Source organism: Mandrillus leucophaeus, unplaced genomic scaffold (assembly GCF_000951045.1).
Source record: "Mandrillus leucophaeus isolate KB7577 unplaced genomic scaffold, Mleu.le_1.0 Scaffold36, whole genome shotgun sequence".
NCBI lineage: Eukaryota > Metazoa > Chordata > Mammalia > Primates > Cercopithecidae > Mandrillus > Mandrillus leucophaeus.
In genome coordinates, this window is record NW_012103809.1 from 3,139,141 (window position 1) to 3,161,519 (window position 22,379).

A 22,379-nucleotide genomic window follows, 5' to 3' on the forward strand; every position below is an offset into this window, starting at 1 on the left:
GTTTTCCAGGGTTTTATCTAATGAAATCATAATCATTCCTTTTGTATTTTGCGAATTATTAATTTTATCTCAGGAAGATGATCTTCAACCATCAGCAAGGGCTTCGTCCACTCCTTCCCTTTCTGTGTCTCAGATTCCCAGGTTGCACAGATGATACGCTAATGTTAAAGTAATTTGTTTTCACAGAACATGGGCATCGCAGGCCCTCAGGTTGGAAGGCCTGACTAATCTAATTCCACATACAGGAATGGTGTAAAAGTGATTCTCCTGCAGGGACAACTGAATGAGAATTACCCACAGTGTCCATGAACATACTCCACGTAACTGCCCCACAAAGGAATTCAGAATGAGGCTAACTCTGACACTGGCTGGTCTGTGCTTTGGGAACCCATCCTCCCTTTTCATGAGACAGGGTCTCACTTTGTCACCCAGGCTGGAGTGCAGTGGTGTGATCTCAGCCCACTGCAGCCTCAACTTCCTAGGTTCAGGTGATCCCCACAAGTAGCTGGGACTACAGGTGTGCACCACCAAACCTAGCAAATTTTTGTATTTTTTGTAGAGATGGGGTTTTGCCATGTTGCCCAGGCTGGTCTTGAACTCCTGGGCTCAAGTGATCTGCCCACCTCAGCCTCCCAAGGGGCCCCTTTTATGACACTCTCTGCTCTTTTTCAGACTGCCAGAGCCTTAGGCTTATTTTATGCCCCACCTCTTACCTTCCTTTTATCCACACTAAGTACACCGACACACTCATTGATACCTACCTTGGATAGTGGTATTTAAAATTTAAAAATTAAAGCATTGAGCCTATTAAATCTCACAAGGAAAAATGCTTCAGGCTGAGAGCAGTGACTCATGCCTGTAATCCCAGCAATTTGTGAGGCCGAGGTGGGTGGATCACCTGAGGTCAGGGGTTCAGGACCAGCCTGACCAACATGGAGTAACTCCATCTCTACAAAAAATACAAAATTAGCTGGGTATGGTGGTGCGCACCTGTAATTCCAGCTACTCCGGAGGCTGAGGCAGGAGAATCGTTTGAACCCAGGAGCTGGAGGTTGCCGTGAGCCGAGACTGCGCCATTGCACTCCAGCCTAGGCAACAAGAGTGAAACTCTGTCTCAAAAAAATAAAAAATAAATAAAAAATAAATGCTTAAAGTCAGTTGCAAGTTGTGATTTTGAGGACCGCTACCTCCACACTTTACCCACCAAAACCAGACCATGTTGTCAGTCATTTCTTATCTTCTCTGGCCGCAAATCCTAGTTCTAACATGAGAGAAACAATACACTTTGGTCAAGTTGTTTTATAACTGTGATGCTTGTTACATAGCTTCAGCATATATCCGATTTCTAATTTATCTTTAGAAATATTTGTTTAAAGCCAGTGACATAATTTGATATATATGTATCCTGTGTATAAAATTTCAACACATCTCCAGGTAGGCATCACTCTATAAACTGATATTTAGTTGTCTGGAGGTGGAGGTGGTGGTATCTCAATTGTGATATATTGGCTTACTCCCAAGAAAGCAGGTCAGGTGTGAATACAGAAGCCCAGACCTCATAGTAGACCTGCCCTTAGGAAAGCAGGGGTTACTAATACTTGAGCCTGGCAGAGAGTTCTACTTGGTCCAAGAAGGCATAATCTCTAAGGGACTTGGAGAACCCCAGTAACAACTTGAGAAGTATTTATCGCCCTCTATGAAGCTGATAAGCAGAAGACAGGAAGACAGGTGTCACCTGGGAGGTTGAATCGTGTAGGCATTGTGTCTAGCCATTATGGCTCCATGGTAGGGATCTGTCATTCTTCTCCTGAAATATTGCCATTTCCCTGATCTGTGTTCTCAGCTCAACACGCCTATCCCTCTACACATCATTTCTGGTTAAACTCAACCACTTAGCAGTTTCAGCTACAGTCTCTGTGTTCACATGGCCCTAATGAACATATACTCCCTCCCCATTCTCCATCTCCCTCCTGAGCTTCACGTCCATTTCCCAATGATCTCTTGAACATTTCTTTTTGTTTTTTGAAATGGAGTCTCACTCTGTCACCCAGGCTGCAGTGCAGTGGCACAATCTCAGCTCACTGCAACCTCCGCTTCCTGGGTTCAAGCGATTCTCGTGCCTCAGCCTCCTGCATATCTGGGATTACAGTCACCTGCCACCATGCCCTGCTAATTTTTTTGTATTTTTAGTAGAGATAGGGTTTCGTCATGTTGCCCAGACTGGTCTCAAACTCCTGAGCTCAAGTGATTCACCCGCCTTGGCCTCCCAAAGTGCTGGAATTACAGGCGTGAGTCACCACACCCAGCCCCCTTCAACATTTTTATTTGGATATAATACAGAAATATCAAACTCTGCAGATCCAAAATCAAGCTCCTGATTTTCCTCTACTCTTATTCCTCTTCCTATAGTTCCTATTATCTGCTGGTTGATATCCATATCTATTGTGTTCAAAGTTTAGGAATCAACTTTTGTTATCCTCCAACATCCATATTCAATCAATCAACAACATCATGTTTATGGCCATTCTATCGCCTCTCTTTAACACTTTATGAATGTTCATTCTCTTCTCTAACTTTATTATCTCTGCCCTAATTGAGGCCCTCATCTTTTGCTTGGACTACTCTAAGCTTTTCCGACCTGTTCTGGTTTTAGACATGCCCTGCTCAAATAAATCCCCCTAAAATTTCTCAGTGATCTATCTAAAATTGAAATGGAAATACATCACTCCCCTTTATATTGGCTACCCACTTAACACTGATCTCTGATCAGCCGCAAGACACACAAAAAGGCAGTGGAAAAATGGTAAAGAAAAGGTATTACTACCCTAGAATCTTATACATGGCTAAGTGATCTATCAAAAGTGAGGGAAAATAATAGACTCTTTCGGATATACAATGACTAAGAGAGATCCAAACTCTAAACAAATTACTAAAGACTTATTTCAGCAAGAAGGAAAATGGAGCCAGAGTGAAGACATGCTATCTTAAAAATATAATGAAGCATCAGTATGTCATTAAATTAATTTTCTATTAAGAGTAAAAAATACTAACCGTTGTGTTTAATAAAAAAGTGAAACTGAAACCATAGCCAATAATAGCAATTGGAAGAGGAGGTGTTTTCAATGGGCAAGGCATAAAGTCCTTGCCTCATCCAGGAAAAGAATGGAAATACGGAATGAGCTTAGAATTTTAAAGATGTTTTATAGTTAAATATGTAAGTGAGAAATTAAGGATAACATCTAAAGTAATGGATAAAATCTGTAGATTATACAGACAGAAGGGCATAAACAAATTAATTTTTTTAAAGCAAAGAAATAGGATGGTAAATTTAAAGTGAAAATCAGATGCCATCAACAAGTACAAATATAACAATAATAAGAGTAAGTTCCAAAACTTTAAACTTACCTATTTAAATGGCACATGTTATTTACTTGTCTTTTCTTCTATTTTTAATTAGTATATGTGAGTTTTACTTATTTTGGAAGTACATGTGTATTTTGGTACCTCTCTGCAATGGCTAATGATCAAATTGGGGTATTAAGGATATCCATCAACTCAACCATTTATCTTTTCTCTGTGTTATGAATATTACAAATCTGATATTCTAGCTATTTTGGAACATACAATAAATTATGGTTAACTATAATTTTCCTACTGTACTCTCAAATACTAATGTTTATTCCTTCTCTCTAAAATTGTATTTTTGTACCCCTTAATTTGTCTTGAAAATAAAATCCAGATTTATGCTACTAATTGATACATGCCCAAACTGTATTACAGAAAAACGTTACAATTTAAAAATAAGGGGTAGCATAATAATGTGTGCCATGAAAATACTAAAAATTAATAATTCAGGTGCGTAGCATTCATATCAGATGAAACAGAACATAAATTCAAAAGTATTAATAGACAAACAGAAGTAGAAAAGAATTATAACATCCTCCAAACTATAACAATTATAAACTTGTATGCGCTTAGCAGATTCAAAATGTATAAAGCATTATCTGACAAAATTACAGGAAGCAATGGACAGATCCATTCATAATTTTCTCTGATCTACAATGTGTAGATTTTCTCTGATCTACACAATGTGTGGATAAATAAAAAGTTAAGATACATAAAAATGTCAAGAGGATAAATATATAGAAAATAAACAATCAGTGGAGAACTTGAATGAAGGTAAATGTCAGTTGGATACTGAAAAAAAATAAATGAAAAGATTAAAAGCAAGACTAATAAGGAAAAACAACGATGGCTAATATTAATAATCAACATTAGGAATGACAAGAAAAATATATAATATAATGATAGAGTTACTTGTATTTCAAAATTATAGTAGTAGTTTTGTATATTTTCTTATAGATACATAAAAATATCTATTGAGTAGTACATCGGTTTCCTTCAGGGAGAAGAACTAGGTTGCTGGGGAGCAGAGGGGGAAGGCAGGTTTTCTTTTGAACAATGTGAATATATCACCTGCTCAATAAAACTTTAACAAAAGGAGATAAATTTAAAAATTAAAAAGATAATGTACCATGACCAAGTTAACCCAATTGGTTTTTAATGAATTAAACATAGAAAGATGGCATAATAAGTAACAATCAAAAATTGAACCAGAAAATAAATGTCCCCTACCACCCTCCTAAAAACAACAACAACAACAACAACAGCAACAAAGCCCCAGAACTCTTACAGGTCGATGAAGCAAAACACGGCCCAAAGAAAAAGTGGACAAAGTACAGGAACAGGCAATTTCCACAAGATAATACCCAAATGGTCAACAGAAATATACGTAGTTTCAAAAAGGCTCTAATATACTTGTATCCAGAAAAATCCTAGTTAAAATAAAGAGATATTATTTCATGGCAATTGAATTGGCAAAACTAATCTGACAGCAACAAGGGTTGATAGAATGTGGGCCAAAGCAACTCTCTTACACAACTGTAAGGAGGGTAAATTGACACACTAGGGGTGGCAGTGTCACTAGTCTATACATTTAGAAAGTGTGTGCATGTGATTCAGCCATTCTTTTGGGGGTTATATAGTCTCTAGTGAAATTCCCACCCATGTGCACAAGCAGAGCATGTTCAGGACTGGTCATTGTGGCTTTGTTTGCAACAGAGTATAACTAGAAACAACTACAATAACATAAAGAAATAAATTTTGTTACAATCCTGCAAAGGAAGTCAATACAACAAAATTAGTAAATTAGAAATAGATAGACAGATATAGTTAGATAAATATCAAAGACAACGTTGACAGAAAATAAAAGTTGCAGAAGCAGATGTGAAGTATGATATATTTATGCAAAGCTTAAAAACATAGAAAAGATATACATTGTTAGTGATTCCATATATATGTAGAAAATGTTTTAAAATATACATGGAAATGATCAATAACAAATCTGAGAAGGCTGAGAATGGAATTAGGAAGCAGTTCACAGGGAGCATTAATCACTGATAAATGTTATTTTTTCATAGAAAAAATGGGAAGTAATACGGCAAAATGGTAAAAATCAGCAAAGCTGGCTACTGGGTACTGGTGTTTGCTATGTTATTTTCTGTATGAGATGTTTAAAATATTTAATAATTTCAAAAATAAAAATAAAGTACTTATTACAAGGCTGCTTATCACTGGTAATACTTGTAGCATTAGTACAATGCTGGTAGTGCTATTACATGCTGTCGTTATTATAATTAATACCAATCCATCAGCTGCTATTTTAACTGACACGAATGTTTACTGCTAGAGGATACACCCTGTTAAAGAAGCTTGTGAATCTTCTGGTAAATGCAACAATCCTTTTATAAGAAGGAGAATAATCTCTAACAGCATATATATGTTCTGTAAGTTGGAATTTTTGTAGATTGACTATTTCAAAAAACTTTATTTGCTTATTTACTGCCTGACTAAACCAGTCTTTGAAAACAAAGGCCAATAAAATAAACTATATTAATTGACAACTATTTTTCTGAAAATATTTTATCTTTCATAGCCAGTTTTTGGTTACCAGTCTTGTAAGCATGCAAGAAAAATTGAAATCTAAAAATAAGAACCAACAGAAGTCAAATTATGACCCCTTAACAAGAACAACAAAAAAAACTTTCAAAGCAATAAGGACATGGAGAAAGACTTGTTTCAATGATGTTATTTTATATTTACATATTTAATAGATAATGTGATATAAAAACTAACATTCAAACATATTTAAAAAGAATGATAGTTTCTTATATTTGTAATATAATTTATGCAACACGACGTGAAATACTAGCAATAGAATGCTGGGGGAAAAAAAGTCAACCAACCCTGAGAAGAGTGTACTGTGGATTTAGCTTCTTCCTCATCCATTGAGGCACAAGCGTTCTTCTCTGTTTCTTTCTCTGAAAGGCCAGCTGTATTATCCACTCCTGATTCTGCTTTCTCTCCTTTAGCCATTAGACAAACTGGAAATTCAGGGGGAAGTCGAGTGCGGCTTTCATGATTTTTTTGACCATCAAGATGCAAAGGAAGTTTAATGACCTATTAAGAGAGCAATCTGTTATCTAAATTGTTGAAACTATTACATAGTTTTCATCTTTAAAAAAGAGACAATTTGAAAAAGCTAAAATATCAATAATAAATTCAGTTTTCCAGACATTATATGCTTTGGTTTGGTTGCATTACAAAGAATGCAGGTTTTTTGCATTAACAAATTTACACAAGTGCTTCAGATAGTACCATTTGCTCTCTATATATTAGTTTCTCCTTTATTTCAGTTTATAATTTTTAAAATTTCTTCTTCCAAATAACACTATCTAACGTTCATACTAGGAGAAAATTAGCAAATATTCATTCACTATTTACCATCTCCAAGAAATAATATTTTAAGTTCAACAAGAAATGACAAGATTGTAGAATCTAGCAGTGAATGAGTGCTCATTATACAATTTTTTCAATTTTTCTGTATGTTTAAAATTTTAATAGTAAAAGTGCTTGGAGACAGTAATGACACAAGAAGTGAAATATTCAGGAAAGTGAGGAATTGACAGACAAAGCTTCCTGGGAAGGAGTGACAGGCTATCTTTCTGACATCATTTTCACTGTTGCATCCTTACACACATGCTGTGGGGAGTCTCAGAGCTGTTGGCCAGCCTCCTCTGGGATGCTCAGGGTTATTAATCTGAGTACTATCCCTAATGACACTGTGAGAGAACACGTGAATTCATGGCTAAGCCACGTGACCTGGCTCTGCCAGCCCCTCGTTGACAGTATAAGTTTCTCCACACTGACTGACCCAGGAGAGAAATGTTCAGGATTCACCTGGATTGACTTGTTTCCTTTTTATCTTCTAACAGGGCATTGCAAAAAAACACTTTGCTGTTCCATCATCTGCATTACTTCTCTTTTCTCTTCCCAATTCCAACTTATTCTTTTCTGAGTAAATACATCATTAACTTGTTCAAAAATGTTTGCATTTGAGAAAACTTATATTGGAAAAATCCACAACTTTTAGAATTTCACATAAGAGGAAACTGAGGTTTCCAGAAAAGAAGTTTTTTGTTTTTGTCCTCATGAGAGAGAAGGATCTACATGCGTACTTATTCTGCCTACAATCAGAAAATCACGCATCTTGCATGTTATTATTCTCATTAATAAGACTCACTTCCCCATGAAATGTTCAGAAGGAGAAAATTATTTTTATTGTCTATCAAATAAGAATGTTAGTGGACAATTGCGTCCATTTCTAATGGATAATGCCAGCTGAACTCTGCAAATAAATTATAGTATTCCTTATTTTTCTCTACAGAGTATTTTTAATAGAAAGTCAGAAAAAACGAGGCAAATTTTAGTAATACGTTCAAATTCAAGTAGATTTTGGTCAAATCAAATTATTTTAATGCTGCTAAAATATACCCACTGTTCTTGACCTTGCAAATATTAAACACTACTTCGAATTTAACCTCAAATATATACTGTCTTTATGATGAATAACAGTACTACATAAATTGTCTTTTATAAAACAAAGCTGGTTCTGACTTTCCATCCCATAATTTATAGAACACTGAATTTTAGGAAACAGTTAGTGAAAAAGTCAGTTAATAATTATAGATGTCTTCCACATGAGTTAGACCAAAATTTACTTATTTATTTATTTATTTATTTATTTATTTATTTTGGGCCAGAGTTTCGCTCTTGGTGCCCAAGCTGGAGTGCAATGGCGCGATCTTGGTTCACTGCAACCTCCACCTCCCAGGTTCAAGCGATTCTCCTGCCTCAGACTCCTGAGTAGCTGGGATTACAGGCACCTGCCATCTCACCCAGCTAATTTTTGTATTTTTAGTAGTGGCAAAATTTAACCATGTTGGCCAGGCTGGTCTCAAACTTCTGACCTCAGGTGATCCACCCACCCACCTCGGCCTCCCAAAGTGCTGAAATTACAGGCATAAGCCACCACACCCAGCCCAAACTTTACTTTCTTATGGTTATATTTATTTTGACTCTTGGTATGGAATTCAGGTCACCAATTTTTAAAATATTTTCTTATGGATTTTCTATAGTTATCTTCAACCTTTAGATAAATTTTCAATTTTTTTTACATTCACTTATAATAGTCTTCCTTTTCAAGCTTATTTATATCAGCATTTCTGATTCTTAGAAGGTGTTAAAAAGTTCTGATGCCTGACACCCCACCACAAAACAACTAAATTAAAATATCTGACACTAGAACCCAGGTAAAAGTATTTCTAAAACTTCCCACAGAATTCTAGTGTGCAATCAGATTTATCTTAGGATGGCACTATTTCCAAAATGAATAGACAGGTACATATTCATATAAACATTATTTTATTAATAGCATACCTACACTGCCCCAACACGACATTTCAGCGAAACATTATAATGGAATTAGATAAGAAGAAAAAATGCCAGGTAATTCTACTCAAAGTAAATAGGAAACAGGAAGACCGTTGCTGATTTTAAGGACAAAATTACATGTGCTTCCTGGGAACACCCAATTGAATAGTTCTATCAGTTAGGTAAGTAGATAGGTAGACAGACAGACAGACAGATACATTACATAGATATAAATAAAACTTCAAACATGAAGGTGAAGAAGAACAATTGACGGCATTATATGACACGAACAACCTGGGGAAAAACATCATAATCAGGAAGAATAAATTTGGATACAAAGAACACACCACGAATGTGCTGGAATGCTTATCCTTTTTGCATCCCTAGAGCAGGCAATGCCCAATGCACAATAGAAGCTCAGTAAACACTTTTTTTTTTTTTTTTTTTTGAGATAGGGTCTTGCTCTGTTGCCCAGGCTAGAGTGCAGTGGCATGATCTCGTCTCACTGCAACCTCCACCTCCTGGGTTCAAGCGATTCTCCTGCCTCGGCCTTTCAAGTAGCTGAGATTAAAGGTGCATGCCACCAAGCCTGGCTAGTTTTTGTAGCTTTTTAGTAGAGACAGGCTTTCACCATATTGGCCAGGTTGGTCTTGAACGCCTGGTATCAAGTGATCCACCTTGACAAGGAAACTTACCAGAGCTCCATCCCCATGTTGATGAGATGAAGCTGCACACTCTACCCCAGCAGTGACAGATTGTGAACTGAGACTTGAGTGGCAGCTCTGGCCCATTCACAACGCAGAAAATTTTATTAAATGATCTTTCAATTTCCCACTAATTCTATAATTTTATTCCTTTTTCCAAATATTGATTTAATCTGTATTATCAGAAATCAGCATTAAGATGTAATAACTTTTACCATTCTATGCCACTTTACTTATTAAATTTTCCAATGGCATGAACAGAAGCTGAAGGCTAGAAAGAGGCAGCTTTAGAAAACATTTTAATTCCTTGCCACTTAAAAAATCATACTGCAAACCTGAAAATAGAGATTGCACAGCCAATGGTCCAAGTCCAAGCAAATCAAATCTTCAATCTTCCTAAAGTTGCTGAGTTTCTGGTCATAATGTCCTCGGAGAAGGGGACACTTAAATTTTCCCTCCACTGTATTAAAGTTGTTATCACACAGAGGGAACACTGCCCAGCCCACAGCCCGGTCCAGGCAAGCATAGGTGCCACGAAGGAGAAACAGTTCAAACAAGAAAGCCACGCCAGGGCTCACATGTTTCTCTTGAGGGAGCACCTATGAAAAATATTAAGAAAAGAGAAGATAGAGATGCTTGTGGTTTTAGAAACACGTTACATTCAGTGATGACTATACACAATTTAGAATTAAGTAAAACGTTGGTCTATACTCCTGTGGTTGGCCCTTGAAAACTCACCATTGGATGTCTTTACATTCACAGTCCTTCTAGCCCCAGGTAATTGAGCAACCATGAAAATGTGATCTACACAAATTTGACCCTGCCAGTTAAAGAGTCTAAACTTCATGCGTTTTAGAAATCAAGTTTGCAACATGTTAACTCACATAGTAGTCTGTGTTTTCATTTCATTCCTCTTTGATCGAGCTGGCACCTCTACTGTATAACTATTTCTATCTTCCATAAGGGTCATTGTTTTGAATGCCTGCCATTCATTTTTGTATCATTCACTTTCCCAGCACAACTGCATCACACAGAACAAATGCTTTTTAAAAAGTTATTAAATAAATTATCACAAATTATCCTACCCATAATAATAACTTGAATTATTATTCCAAAGTCCACCTCTGGAAGAATGAATAGAGTCCTAGTTAATTTTGTGATTTTTCTGTTTATTTCAGTTGACACTATAATGCACATGCTGTATAAGCGAGTTGTCAGTGCTAAATAAATAGAACTGAATGTAAAGATGGGCGAAATAATCAGAATGACCAAGCCACTGATCAAGTCCCCAGATGTAGAGATGGAGCCTATTCCATGACCTTAAAACAAAATTTAGAGAAATGTAAGACATAAATAATCTTTTTTAAAAACTGAGTTGTAGTCTTCGATTTCTTTTTAGAATTTTGTGTGGATAATTACAAGTAGACAAAGATTGGGACTTAGACTATTTTTAAACATATATTTAACCAAAAGTGTGTAGGTATATTGTATATTATTTTTATAAATATTCCAAGACTTAGTTTAGGTATAAAATGAAACAGAGGCATCTGTTGAAAAATGCCATAACCTTGTGGCAGCTGCTATTAAACCATTAACAGGATCAGGTTTTATTTAAACCAGATTTATAATTTTTTTACAACAGCCTATGGGAAAGCTAAAAACACTAGGCACAAATCACTGACAAAAGAGAACCTTATTCAAGCTGTACTTTTCATTTGGCTAGTTGGCTGTGAGTAACCTTTGTGATACGAGAATAAAAGTTGAATTGGGAGAAGGAGTCAGAATCCTGTTTTGGGCCATCATTTAAAAATCAAGTTGAACTGATACTATCGACAATAATTTCATCTATTTTTAGCCCTGCATTTAGAAGTGAAAACTAGAGCCCCTGTTACACTAAACTCCTATGTATTCAGCTATACATTCAAAGTAGATGAATTAAGAATTTGTCCAGTACTGACTCAATTCTATCATTAATTTTGTTGCGGTCTTAGGAAGTCACTTCTTTTACATACAAGTTTCCATGCATTTGAGTTCTCTCTCAATAAAAAACAAAGCTATAAATATCTTCTTCTCAAAGTTAATGTAATTATCCACTTAGTAAACACAAACGTTCCCAGAAAATATGAAATGTGCCTTTATAAAATTTATTTATTCTAGGACCATCCCAACCACTTCTAAGATGACTTAGTAATAGTTCATTTTAATAAACAGAAAAATAGCATAGTCAAGGTTAAAATACATCTGTGAACATGTAAAGCAGCAGCATCATTTTTTTGAGTATGTGAGAAATAGTTCAAGGCTACCAAGCACAATAATAAATACCATGCAGTCCTGTGTCACCTCAAGAGGAACTCCATCTCAACGTGTTCTACAAGATGGGGGAATCACATGCAACTACCCTGACAGCCCCTAAAATAGTTAAGCATGTGAACAAGACCACACCTAGTCACCGATACTGAGAAGGAAAATGAAAGCCATAAATTGTTAAATAAAGGAAATGACTTTATCTGATAACTGTTGTAGTTTTTCGTTTGGTGCCTTTCCTTTGCTGCATATTGTAGGAGAAATCTTCTGCCCTGCAGTATGTAGCTTGTAATTCATTCGTTTCCTCTTTGGCGAGAAAGGCCACTAAATTTCAGCGTACTTTGCAGAGGATCCTTTTCACAAATCTGAGTACTTCCATAGCTATCCCATGATGATTTTTCAGTAGCTTTGTAGTTAAATACCATATGTTAAGAAAAATATATGTGTTGGTCTCCCTCAACTATCAATGCCCTCCGTCAGGAGAGTCCTGGTAGGTGGCGATCATAATAGCCTCAGAGTCCCTTAATTTAGTGAATGCCATGAAGAACACCTCTGTGATGCTGCTCCTCTCCCTCTTCCTACCCTCCACCTTCAAGTACTGGGCTGAATACCTGAGTGATGAAATAATCTGTACAACAAAGCCCCATGACAGGAGTTTACCTATGTAAAAAATCTTCACATGAACCCCCAAACCTAAAATAAAAGTTAAAAGAGAAGAGTACCCCTCTGGAAGGAAGAGCTGCTGCAAAGCTGAATTCCACTGCATAGCATAAGGGTGATACATTTGATCTTCCATATTGCAAAAGGTACATGTGAAAGGTGAGTGGAGAAAAAATGGAATCCAAGAAGCAAACGGGAATTTTGAAGTCTTACTGTTAAATGGAGGATTGGAAGAGAAGGTAAAATTCCTTACACTTTAAAAATGTAAAGGATAGGCCGGGTGTGGTGGCTCACGCCTGTAATCCCGGCACTTTGGGAGGCCGAGGCAGGGCAGATCATGAGGTCAAGAGATCAAGACCATCCTGGCTAACATGGTGAAATCCCGTCTCTACCAAAAATACAAAAAATTAGCCCAGCGTGGTGGCGGGCACCTGTAGTCCCAGCTACTCGGGAGGCTGAGGCCGAAGAATGGGGTGAACCCGGGAGGCAGAGCTTGCAGTGAGCCGAGATCAGGCCACTGCACTCCAGCCTGGGCAACACAGTGAGACTCCATCTCAAAAAAAATAAAACTGTAAAGGATACACTTTTAAACTACTTTTAGGTACACTTTTAAATTAAAGCACTCCAGAGAGGACTAGAGTAAATGCAAAAATGATAACCATGCACATTCACAAAACATTGTTCATTTTTCTGGACTTTTGGATTTTTTGTAATGATTATTATTTTTACAGAAAATAAGTATACTAAGTGATTTCAAAAATCAGAGAGCCTTCAAGGTCCTGCTTCCGGTTATGATGGAGATGATCAAAAGTAACCAACACTTCCATCATAAAAAGGAAACAAATCAGTTAAATTACAAAATTGTATTTTTAACCCATTGGGAAACGGGGGACACAAAGAAATTTAGGGGAAACTAAATCTCATAGAGGGATCAGCCCTTCCTATATGAACTAGGATAGAGGCAGCTTTAATCCCAGGAAACAGGTGAGGAAGCAGACCAGTCACTGGGTAGACTACTTTGCAGGGAAAAGAGAAACTGGCTGAACTTTTAACCATCATGAGCTCTTATGGAACACTGAAAACATATCAGCCTCAGACAAAGAGCAAGTTCTCACTATTTACCAATTCTCAACCGTGGGACTTTTAACAAGTGCTCAGCAGCATGTGGGCAATTGAGTCTAGATGGGGAGCAAAAAGAGATTTCCAGCGGCACAGAAATCCTGGGACAGCACTGGAGAGCAGAGCAGAATGTTAGTTACATGGTGCATGGATAAGCAAGCCCAGCTGGAAGGAGGGACCTTTTACAGCTTAAAGCTTTGGAAACTGGTAGTAAATTAAAACTAACTAAAGCTATAAACCCAACCCCAACTAAGCTCAATTCCTAATTTGATCAGAGAGATCAGCCCTTGTGGAGGAGAAATATTTTCCACTCCAGTCTCTGTAATTGGCTTATATACAATATCTGGCATCTAACACACAACTGTGAGACATCCATGGAAGGAGGAAAATGTGATGCATGAACAAAAGAAAACCAATCAATGAAACCAACCCACAAATGGCCGGATGTTGGAACTAACTAAGACTACAATCATTACAAATAGGACCCAAAATTAGAGGAAAAGATAGAAATAACTGAAAAAGTTTTGAATAGCTCAGAAAAGAATTTTTTAAAATGTTTAGAACAGAAATCTAAAGTATTTGAAATAATAAAATTATTAAATGGGCATAACAGCAGAAATGGACACAACAGAAAAAGGATATGTGAACTCTAACAGAGGTCAATAGAAATTATTCCAACTGAGGCATAAAGTCAAAAAGAATAAAAAAAGTAAAATAGACTAGAGCATGAAAGAATTGTGGGGCAGTAATAAACAGTCCAACACACATACATTTGGAATCCTAAAATGAGAAGAGAAAGATGATAGTTCAGGAAAAAGTATTTCAAGAGATATGGCTGAGAATTTTCCAAAACTGATGAAAGACATCAATCTACAAAACCAGAAGCTCAGAAAATCTTAAGCAGAAGAAATACAAAGAAAATACTACCCAGGCATATCATAATCAAACTGATTGAAAATCAAAGATAAGGAGAAATCATAAAGACCCATCAATGATACCTAACAAAAAAACTCATTAATGACTGTCAAAGGAACACACTTAGACAAGTATCCATATTTCCTTATCATGAAATTCTGAATTTAATATAAAATATTATAAATCATATGGTAAAATCTAACTTTTACTTCTTTGCCCTGCTTCTTTCCTCTGGTCACATAAAGTTACTTTTATTTCTGGCACTGCACAAAAGGTCCCCAGAAACTTGGTTTATTATAAGTTCTACTTTTGGTTGTTTTTTGCCTGACATCATATATTTACCATATAAATGGTAATTCCTTAGCATCATATTCAGGACCCTAATGCAGTATCATAGCAATCTAAATTTCTAATTTTGTCTCCTCTTAAACACATACTTAAATACATATTAACATGTATAATACATATCATATTAAATATTGTCAAAATTATTTTTCAAATGCCTGTACACATACACACACACACACAGAGACAGAGAGAAAATTATTTTCTCACGAAAGCCTATTCATCAGGAAATTCTTCTTCCTCCCCCAAGGTATTTTGCTCATTATGATCAAGGAATCTTGTCTTCAGTTTGGACAAGACCTTCGAGGTTATCATTTCTAATCCACAGGTTCTCAAGCAAACACACAGGCAGAGACACTAATAGGACCCAGACACGGGCCGAAGGATGGTGTGTCAGACAAGAAGAATCGGAACTAAACTCAAAGATATCTTCCAAGTCTGACATTCTATGAGGAATAGGGATAGTCAACACAGCAAATCAGTATAAATAATGTGCATTAGAAATAACAAAATTTTCTCTTTGAGGCAGACAATTCTGAATACCTGAGTGGGAACTGAAGCCACAGAATAGAGTCATCTAGGTTATCCCCTGAAAGTTTCATAGAACCATTACTGTTTTTTCCATTCTTTCAGTTCAGAAAAAATAAATAGGTAAATCAGCTCCAATCTCCAGTCTTTCTGCTATAGGATAAGAAAAAGTAGCTATTCTTAGAAACCTATCTTGGCCTAGGGATCAAGAACACAGGGTAGTAACAACTACAACTGTCATTGCTTCTAAACAGAAGAGAGAGATTCTTACTTCCTATACCATGGGAAAACCAGCATTCTCATGTCAAATCTAGTAGTTCCCGGTTCCTGTTTTAGGAAATTTACTTTTTTGGTTCCTTAATTTTAAAAATTAGTATAATATCAACAGTTAAGTTTCATTCCCTAAGTGCAAGACACTTTTTGAAAGCACTTTATCCTTATTAACTCAATAGCCACTATAATCCTACAAAGTAGATTCTATAGACTCAATTTTACAAATAACACAACTGGGGGAAGGTCCAAGGTCATACAAAACGATGTGGAGGTTAGAGCTGGGATCTGATTTTAGGCAATCTGCACCAGTCAGTCATGCTAAGCTTCCTGAATGTAGGAGGAAACAACCCACCTTGGATTCATGGTAAGAGACCTCAAGGTCATTCTGCTCTATCCTATTTACTGCTTTTCCTGATTCCTACAAACTGGGAAGCCGGGGCTCCCCTTCCAGATATTTCTCTCTATCTAGCCAGTTCTCTCCTAAATTGCTCGGTTCGAGTTCAGGTAACCAAAACAGACAAATTACCTATCAAGAAAAAGCATTTTTACTACAATAAAATCCTACTATCAGGGATTCTTAAAGAATAAATCTTTCTAAAGGGCTAAGTTTACCAGTTAGCTTACAAATGAATAATTCTGAATGAAAATTCTCCTTAAATGAGGGGCACAACTCCATGATCTCTCAAACCTAAAGTCCCGGAATCTAATTTGACAATTTCTCAACAACTAATTTAATTATTTGAGAAGCACCAACAATCATACTGTGATGTTTTCAAGACCCTAAGCTCTCAGTCTCAGAAATTTAGTTTGTAAAAGAATTACCCATGAGTCATTATTGAAAGTGTAGACTTCCCAGACCTCACGCTTACCTTGAATTGGTAAGTCTGGGGTGGGGCCTGGTACTCTGAATTTTAACAAGAATGTAAGGTAATTGTGAATCAGATGGTCTTTCAGCCCACACCTTCCTGAGAATCACCACCCAGTATGGACACAAAGATAAGCAAGCCAGGTTTGTGAGTCCTTGATCATATGTTGGATCTCCTACTGCTTATGACAACTACATTTCTGCCTAAAATCTAATTGAGTCATACCTGGATAATTACTGGTTAAGCAATATGACCTTTCCACCATTTTCCATCAGAAATGACTGAAATCAAGAGGAAATACATGGTATGTCATCTCATTATATTACAATTCCATTACCTGACCTCAACCTCAATATGTCATAACTTATCTCTTCACATGCTACTCAGATGTTCAACTATGAATATTTCACTCTAGAGAGATGGAAAAAATCTAATTGAATATTTTAATTTAGAAAGTTCAGTTCTGGGATTCTCCTCCTCTCTCTCACTTTTTTTTTTTTTTTTTTTGACTGTGAAAACAAAAAGTCAAATTTTCTTTTAGTTTCTCCTTGTTAAGCAAAAGATAGATCTTTCCCTTCATTGTCCCTGAGAGTTGAACACATTGGGGAAAAATTGGGCACAGCCCATTACTTTTACAAACTCCAGTGAGTGAGCCTCAATGCACAAAAAGATGGCATTTTTGAACATCTGCAGCCTGATTAGATCAAAGACCAACAAATTAACCACAAATGGCTTTACAAGGAGCATGGAAATATATCATTTGGAAAGGAGAAAACTTTTGGCAATAATTGCTCATCAACATTTTCCCTTTAGGCAGCCCACATTGCACCAAAGATATCTAGCAATGAAGTTAATGCCTGTGCAGCATTTTATATTTTACAAAGCTCTTACATGCACATTATCACATTTGATCTGCACGTCAACCTTGTTACGTTGCTGACATGAGCCCATTTTACAGGTGATTGAAAAAAAATGATTTAGGAAAGTAACGACTTGCTCATGTTTCTCCAGCTACTGAATTGAGTTGACTATATCAAAACCCCCATCTCCGACTTTACTGTTTCCCTCCAATCATTCATGCTCATTTATTAAATCTCAATTTTGCATTTAGACACCACTTTTGGCACTGAGGATAAAAATAATTGAGTGAGACAAAAAGCTTTCTACTCTCACTGAGTATACTCTGATAGGAAAGAGAATACACAATAGACAAATATATATGAGACCTCATCAGTAGTGATAAATGTTTAGCCTATCACAATTGATATTGAAATCATGAAAATAAATAGCAATAGACTAGAAAATTACTAGAGGAGGGGGCTATTCTGTTAAGAAACTCTTGCCTAAGGAAGCAACCCTTACCCTGAGAACTGCCATGTCAAGGTGTGAGAGAAAACCCTACTAGGCAAGAAGCAGTAATGAATTCAGTGGCCCTGCAGCAAGAAATGAGCTTAGTGTGTTCGGAGAATGATGGTGAGGCTGAAATAAAATACACAAGCAAAAAACTAGAATGCAATGAAAGCAGATAATGGGATAGAGGCCAGATCATACACTCTTTGAAGGCCCAGGTAAGGCATTTGGATCTTATTATAGACGCAGTGAAGATCTAAATGCAATGGAAAATCTTGAGCAGAGGCTGGATATGACCTGATTTGCAGTTTGCTAAATTGACCTTTATTGGTCCCAGAGTTTAGTGATGATTTTGTTCGAACATAAATCTGTTTTTTGCCACCACCATAAGCTTTGAGAGCTTCATCAGTTCAAAGTCATTGACTATTTCTTTATATATGTATGAGAAAGATGACGGGAAAAGATAGCCAGGCCCATCCTTTGCAATTAACAGGCAGTGTGACCTTGGAAAAATTCTTTGCCCTACTCAGTCCTTCGTGACTTCACTCAGTGTTCATAGGAGAATTAATGCCTTAAAAGTAATTGTAAAGCATTTTGTATAGATGTCGAAATATTAAAGCATATTCCCTCTGAATGTGAGTGAGTTCAAATATAGAAGCAAGTTCCTCCTCTTTAGAGAATTCAGAATGATTTGATTGTTGAATTGCATGCCAAGTGAACAAGAACTACTATTTTGTAACTAGGGCATTCTTAACTCTGAATACATTGGATGTGAACAGATGTAGAGAACAGACACAAAGGACAAAGATGAATTTATGGCATTATAAAAGCATTCCCAATAAAATTAAAAATGTGAATCTGCATAAAACACCAAAGATGTTTTAAAGTAAAAAAAAAAATATTCATCTAAAAGGCAGTCAATAGTTGTTTCTTTTACAACTTCAATGTGACTCTGTAAGTCTTAGAATTGTTCATTTTAAAAATATTTATTAAGACAGATGCCTTTCTAGTTTCTGATGATACAGAAGTTAACAAAACACCAAGGTCCCTGCTCTCAGGAATCTTACATTCTGGTGCTGCCAAGTATTCTTAAGATTGAATGACCACCTGTCAATGTCATGCAATGTGACAGCTTCTTTTCTGAACGTTAATTTACTGCATAATACAGAGCCTATCCTTTGAGAGACAGAAAGCAGAGACTGGAAAGGAAGAGAAAGTTGGCTTTAGAAATAGAAAAAAATCTGATAGAAATACAAAGGAAAAGGGTAGAAATTGGTGGGTAATCTGCAGATATGAAAAACCAACATATCAGTGATTTCTGCTTCCTTTAGGGCATGTTGTGAACCTTGATGTTGGGCTGAGGAGTCATTCATATGTGGACTTAAGTTCAGCTTCAAACATCTGAGCAAGTTCTCATTTCTGAAACCTCAGTTTTTCTCACCTGCAAAATGGGTTTAATAATGAATTGGGTCATGTGATGTTAGCATTGATAGTATATATCAAGTGCAGAGTGACGTAATTGGCACACTACAGGCACTCAGTAAATGGTACTCTCTCACTCCTCCCAGAGAATAAGTGATACAGTGACTTTCTGTACCCATTGCCTTGAAACCTCTCACATCACCCAGCAGCAAATAATGTAGACAAAAGTAGCATCAAATTTAGTGTAAACTGAGTTTTCTCAAAGGAGAAGAAAAGATTGACTGAGACTTTTGTAAGAAATGTTTTGAAAGACTGTAGAAAGTTAACATACAGAGGAAGGCAGAGAACATTGTACATGAAGGACTATTGTTATAAAGATAAAAATAACTATAGCTGCCAGTTATTTCCTACATGCCATCTACTATGCTAAAGAGCTGATACATCAAATTATTTGATGCTCATAAAACCCCTATGAATTAGATATTAGATTCTCATTTCACAGATGAGAAAACTGAGGCCAGGGATTTTTTTAAAAAATAATTTTCCTAAAGTATTGATTGCTAGTAAGTAGTAGAACCAGGATTCCAACTCTGGTCAGCCTCACTCTAGAGATGTGCTCTTAATTACTATACTTTGGGTCAAGTTTTCATTTGTTCTCATGGGGACAAGGGGCAAGAGAGTGGGGTGTCCCTTTGCTTGACCAGAGAAGCACATGTGCAGCAGCAGTTGGAAGCAAGTTGGGGGGTGAGTTGGGAGAGGCCATGGCTGGAAGTAGGATGCCCCATGACTGTCCATGTCATTGACAAAGGGCCACTGGCGATCAAGAGTCTCCCAAGTCCGAGGTCCCCTTAATCAGCAGAAGTGACCCTTTTAAGAACTAACACAAAGGGCCTTCCTCCAACTGATATAATGAAAAACTTTCTAAAGCTGCACAATATAATATACTCCAGAGCTCTTCATTATTAATAGTAATAACCAATAATCAATAAAAGCAATCATGTGCCAGTCTAGTTTTACTAAGACCGTTCCTTCCTATGAGTTATTAAAATCATTTCAATTCTTAGATATTAAATGTCACACAGAAAATAACCTCTTGTAAAATGTTGGGTTCATCATATTTTAAGAATTAATACTTTAGGTCATTTTAATCAGTTTCTGATATATGCAGTTTTCAGGAAGCACCTCAGGGAAGAACATGGTGGCCATGACTAATAATGACAAGAATATGAACTATATTCTTCATATACATACTGGACTTGGAGCATTACTGAAGTACTTGACCGTCTTAAGTATTTAGGAAGCTTTAAATAAAAAATAAATTTGCCTATTTCACTGAAATTGAGCATCCTTTTTTCGGGTATAAAACTTCAAACTTATTAATTTTATGGCTATATTTTAAAGTGAGTGCCAGTCCCAGCTAGATGACTATATTATAAGTGTCTTAAAATTTCAAGAAAAGGCACTAAATTTTTCACAATATTTGTGTTTCATTCTCAGTGTAATAAAAATATGCCACCCTTTTAATAATGAATAATAGATTCTCAGTTTGATTTACATGAATGGATTAAATGTCATGTTTGAAAAGTTGCTATTTTATTCATATTGGATTTCCCTCCAGTAAAACAAAAATGGTACCCATCCACTACTGTAATAATGACACCTTGCCACACTGATATATACATATTAACTGGCTGGTAAACTTTTAAAAAATTCTATAGATCCACAAAATAGTCTAACAGCACAGGAAGTTTCAGTACGATTTTCTCTGAGGTACCTATGTGCCTACAATTACCCAGAACCTCCATTAATGTAGCTAAATGAAAGGAACAGGGGAGCCAGGCACCCTTCCTATCACAGATTAAGCTCATTTCAGCGATGCCAGATTCACATGTTGATTTCTAAAAGGTTGAAATCTTTTGTGACTCCTCCTTTCTTACCAGAAAATAAAGAACAATTTATTGTCACCAGATTTTCATGAGCCCCTCCTGTATTTGTAAGAAAGGGCTGCCATAACAAAGTACTACACACTGGGTGCCTTGAGCAACAAAAATCTATGTTCTCAAAATTCTAGAAACCAGAATTCCAAGCCCAAGTTGTTGGCAAGGCTGGTTTCTCCTGAGGCCTCTGTCCTTGGCTTGCCGACGGCCATCTTGTTCCTGTCTCCTCACACGGGCTTCCCTCTGTGTGCATCTGTGTCCTAATCTCTTCTTCTACAGGCACCATTCATATCGGATTAGGGCAAAGAAAAGCAAACTTTTCCTTTCTTACTGAGTCTAAAAACTTCACTAGTTTTAGAAAGGAAGGATTTAAGATATCAAAATATAAATATTGTTCATTTACAGCAATTCATATATCCTTTCAAACAATGTAATCATGGACATGATATGAAGGGGAAGAACAACAATATACTTTAGTTAACCAAAACTTCATTGAAGGTGTATATTAGAGTTTTGTTTATGGTTTTTTAAAGCTGGTTTGTTTTAAGTTAAACATTATTTTACTCCTTCAGCATGTCAGGCACTGAACTGCATTGTAACATTTACTCTGACCTAGTACCCTACTGGTGGTGACATCATAAGCTTAAGGAGATGGAGCTTATTGTGATGACTATTTTGCAGTTGAGATGGGGGAAGCACAGGTAGATTGAGAAACAGCTGCTGTTACTCACATTGCTAAGTTGGTTTTAGAGCCAGAATTCTCGTCAGGTTATAAAACACACACTGAATCACCATTCTGCCTTGTCTCGGACTACAGTGTTTAGCCTTTACATTTAAATATACAAAAATAAACTTCTGTGATAACATTCCCAAAAGATTTTATTAGTAATTAAATTGATTTTATTCTCTTTGTCCAAAGAAAAAGCCTCATCTGATCACAAATAATTAAACAGTAGAACTTCTTGAAAGTTAGAGACTAATAAATCTCCATATTCTGTCATAAGGAAGCCTGGGTGGCCACATTCTGTTCTCTGAGATCTCTGTTCCAGTAACTTCTTTGCTATGGTGTGTGCTTTAATACCATCCATATGATGGCATCTGTTTACTTCTTCCTCAAGGAATCC

At 36.4% G+C, this 22,379-nt stretch overlaps 1 protein-coding gene across 1 annotated transcript in view; it reads right to left on the reverse strand.

The window, feature by feature from the left end:
- LOC105546482 overlaps positions 1-22,379 on the reverse strand; it is a 659,409-nt gene that overhangs the window by 221,778 nt on the left and 415,252 nt on the right. The window contains exon 7 of the mRNA XM_011989689.1: positions 6,306-6,443. Within this exon, the coding sequence (XP_011845079.1) occupies positions 6,306-6,443 (138 nt within the window). The remainder of the gene's footprint in view (positions 1-6,305; positions 6,444-22,379) is intronic.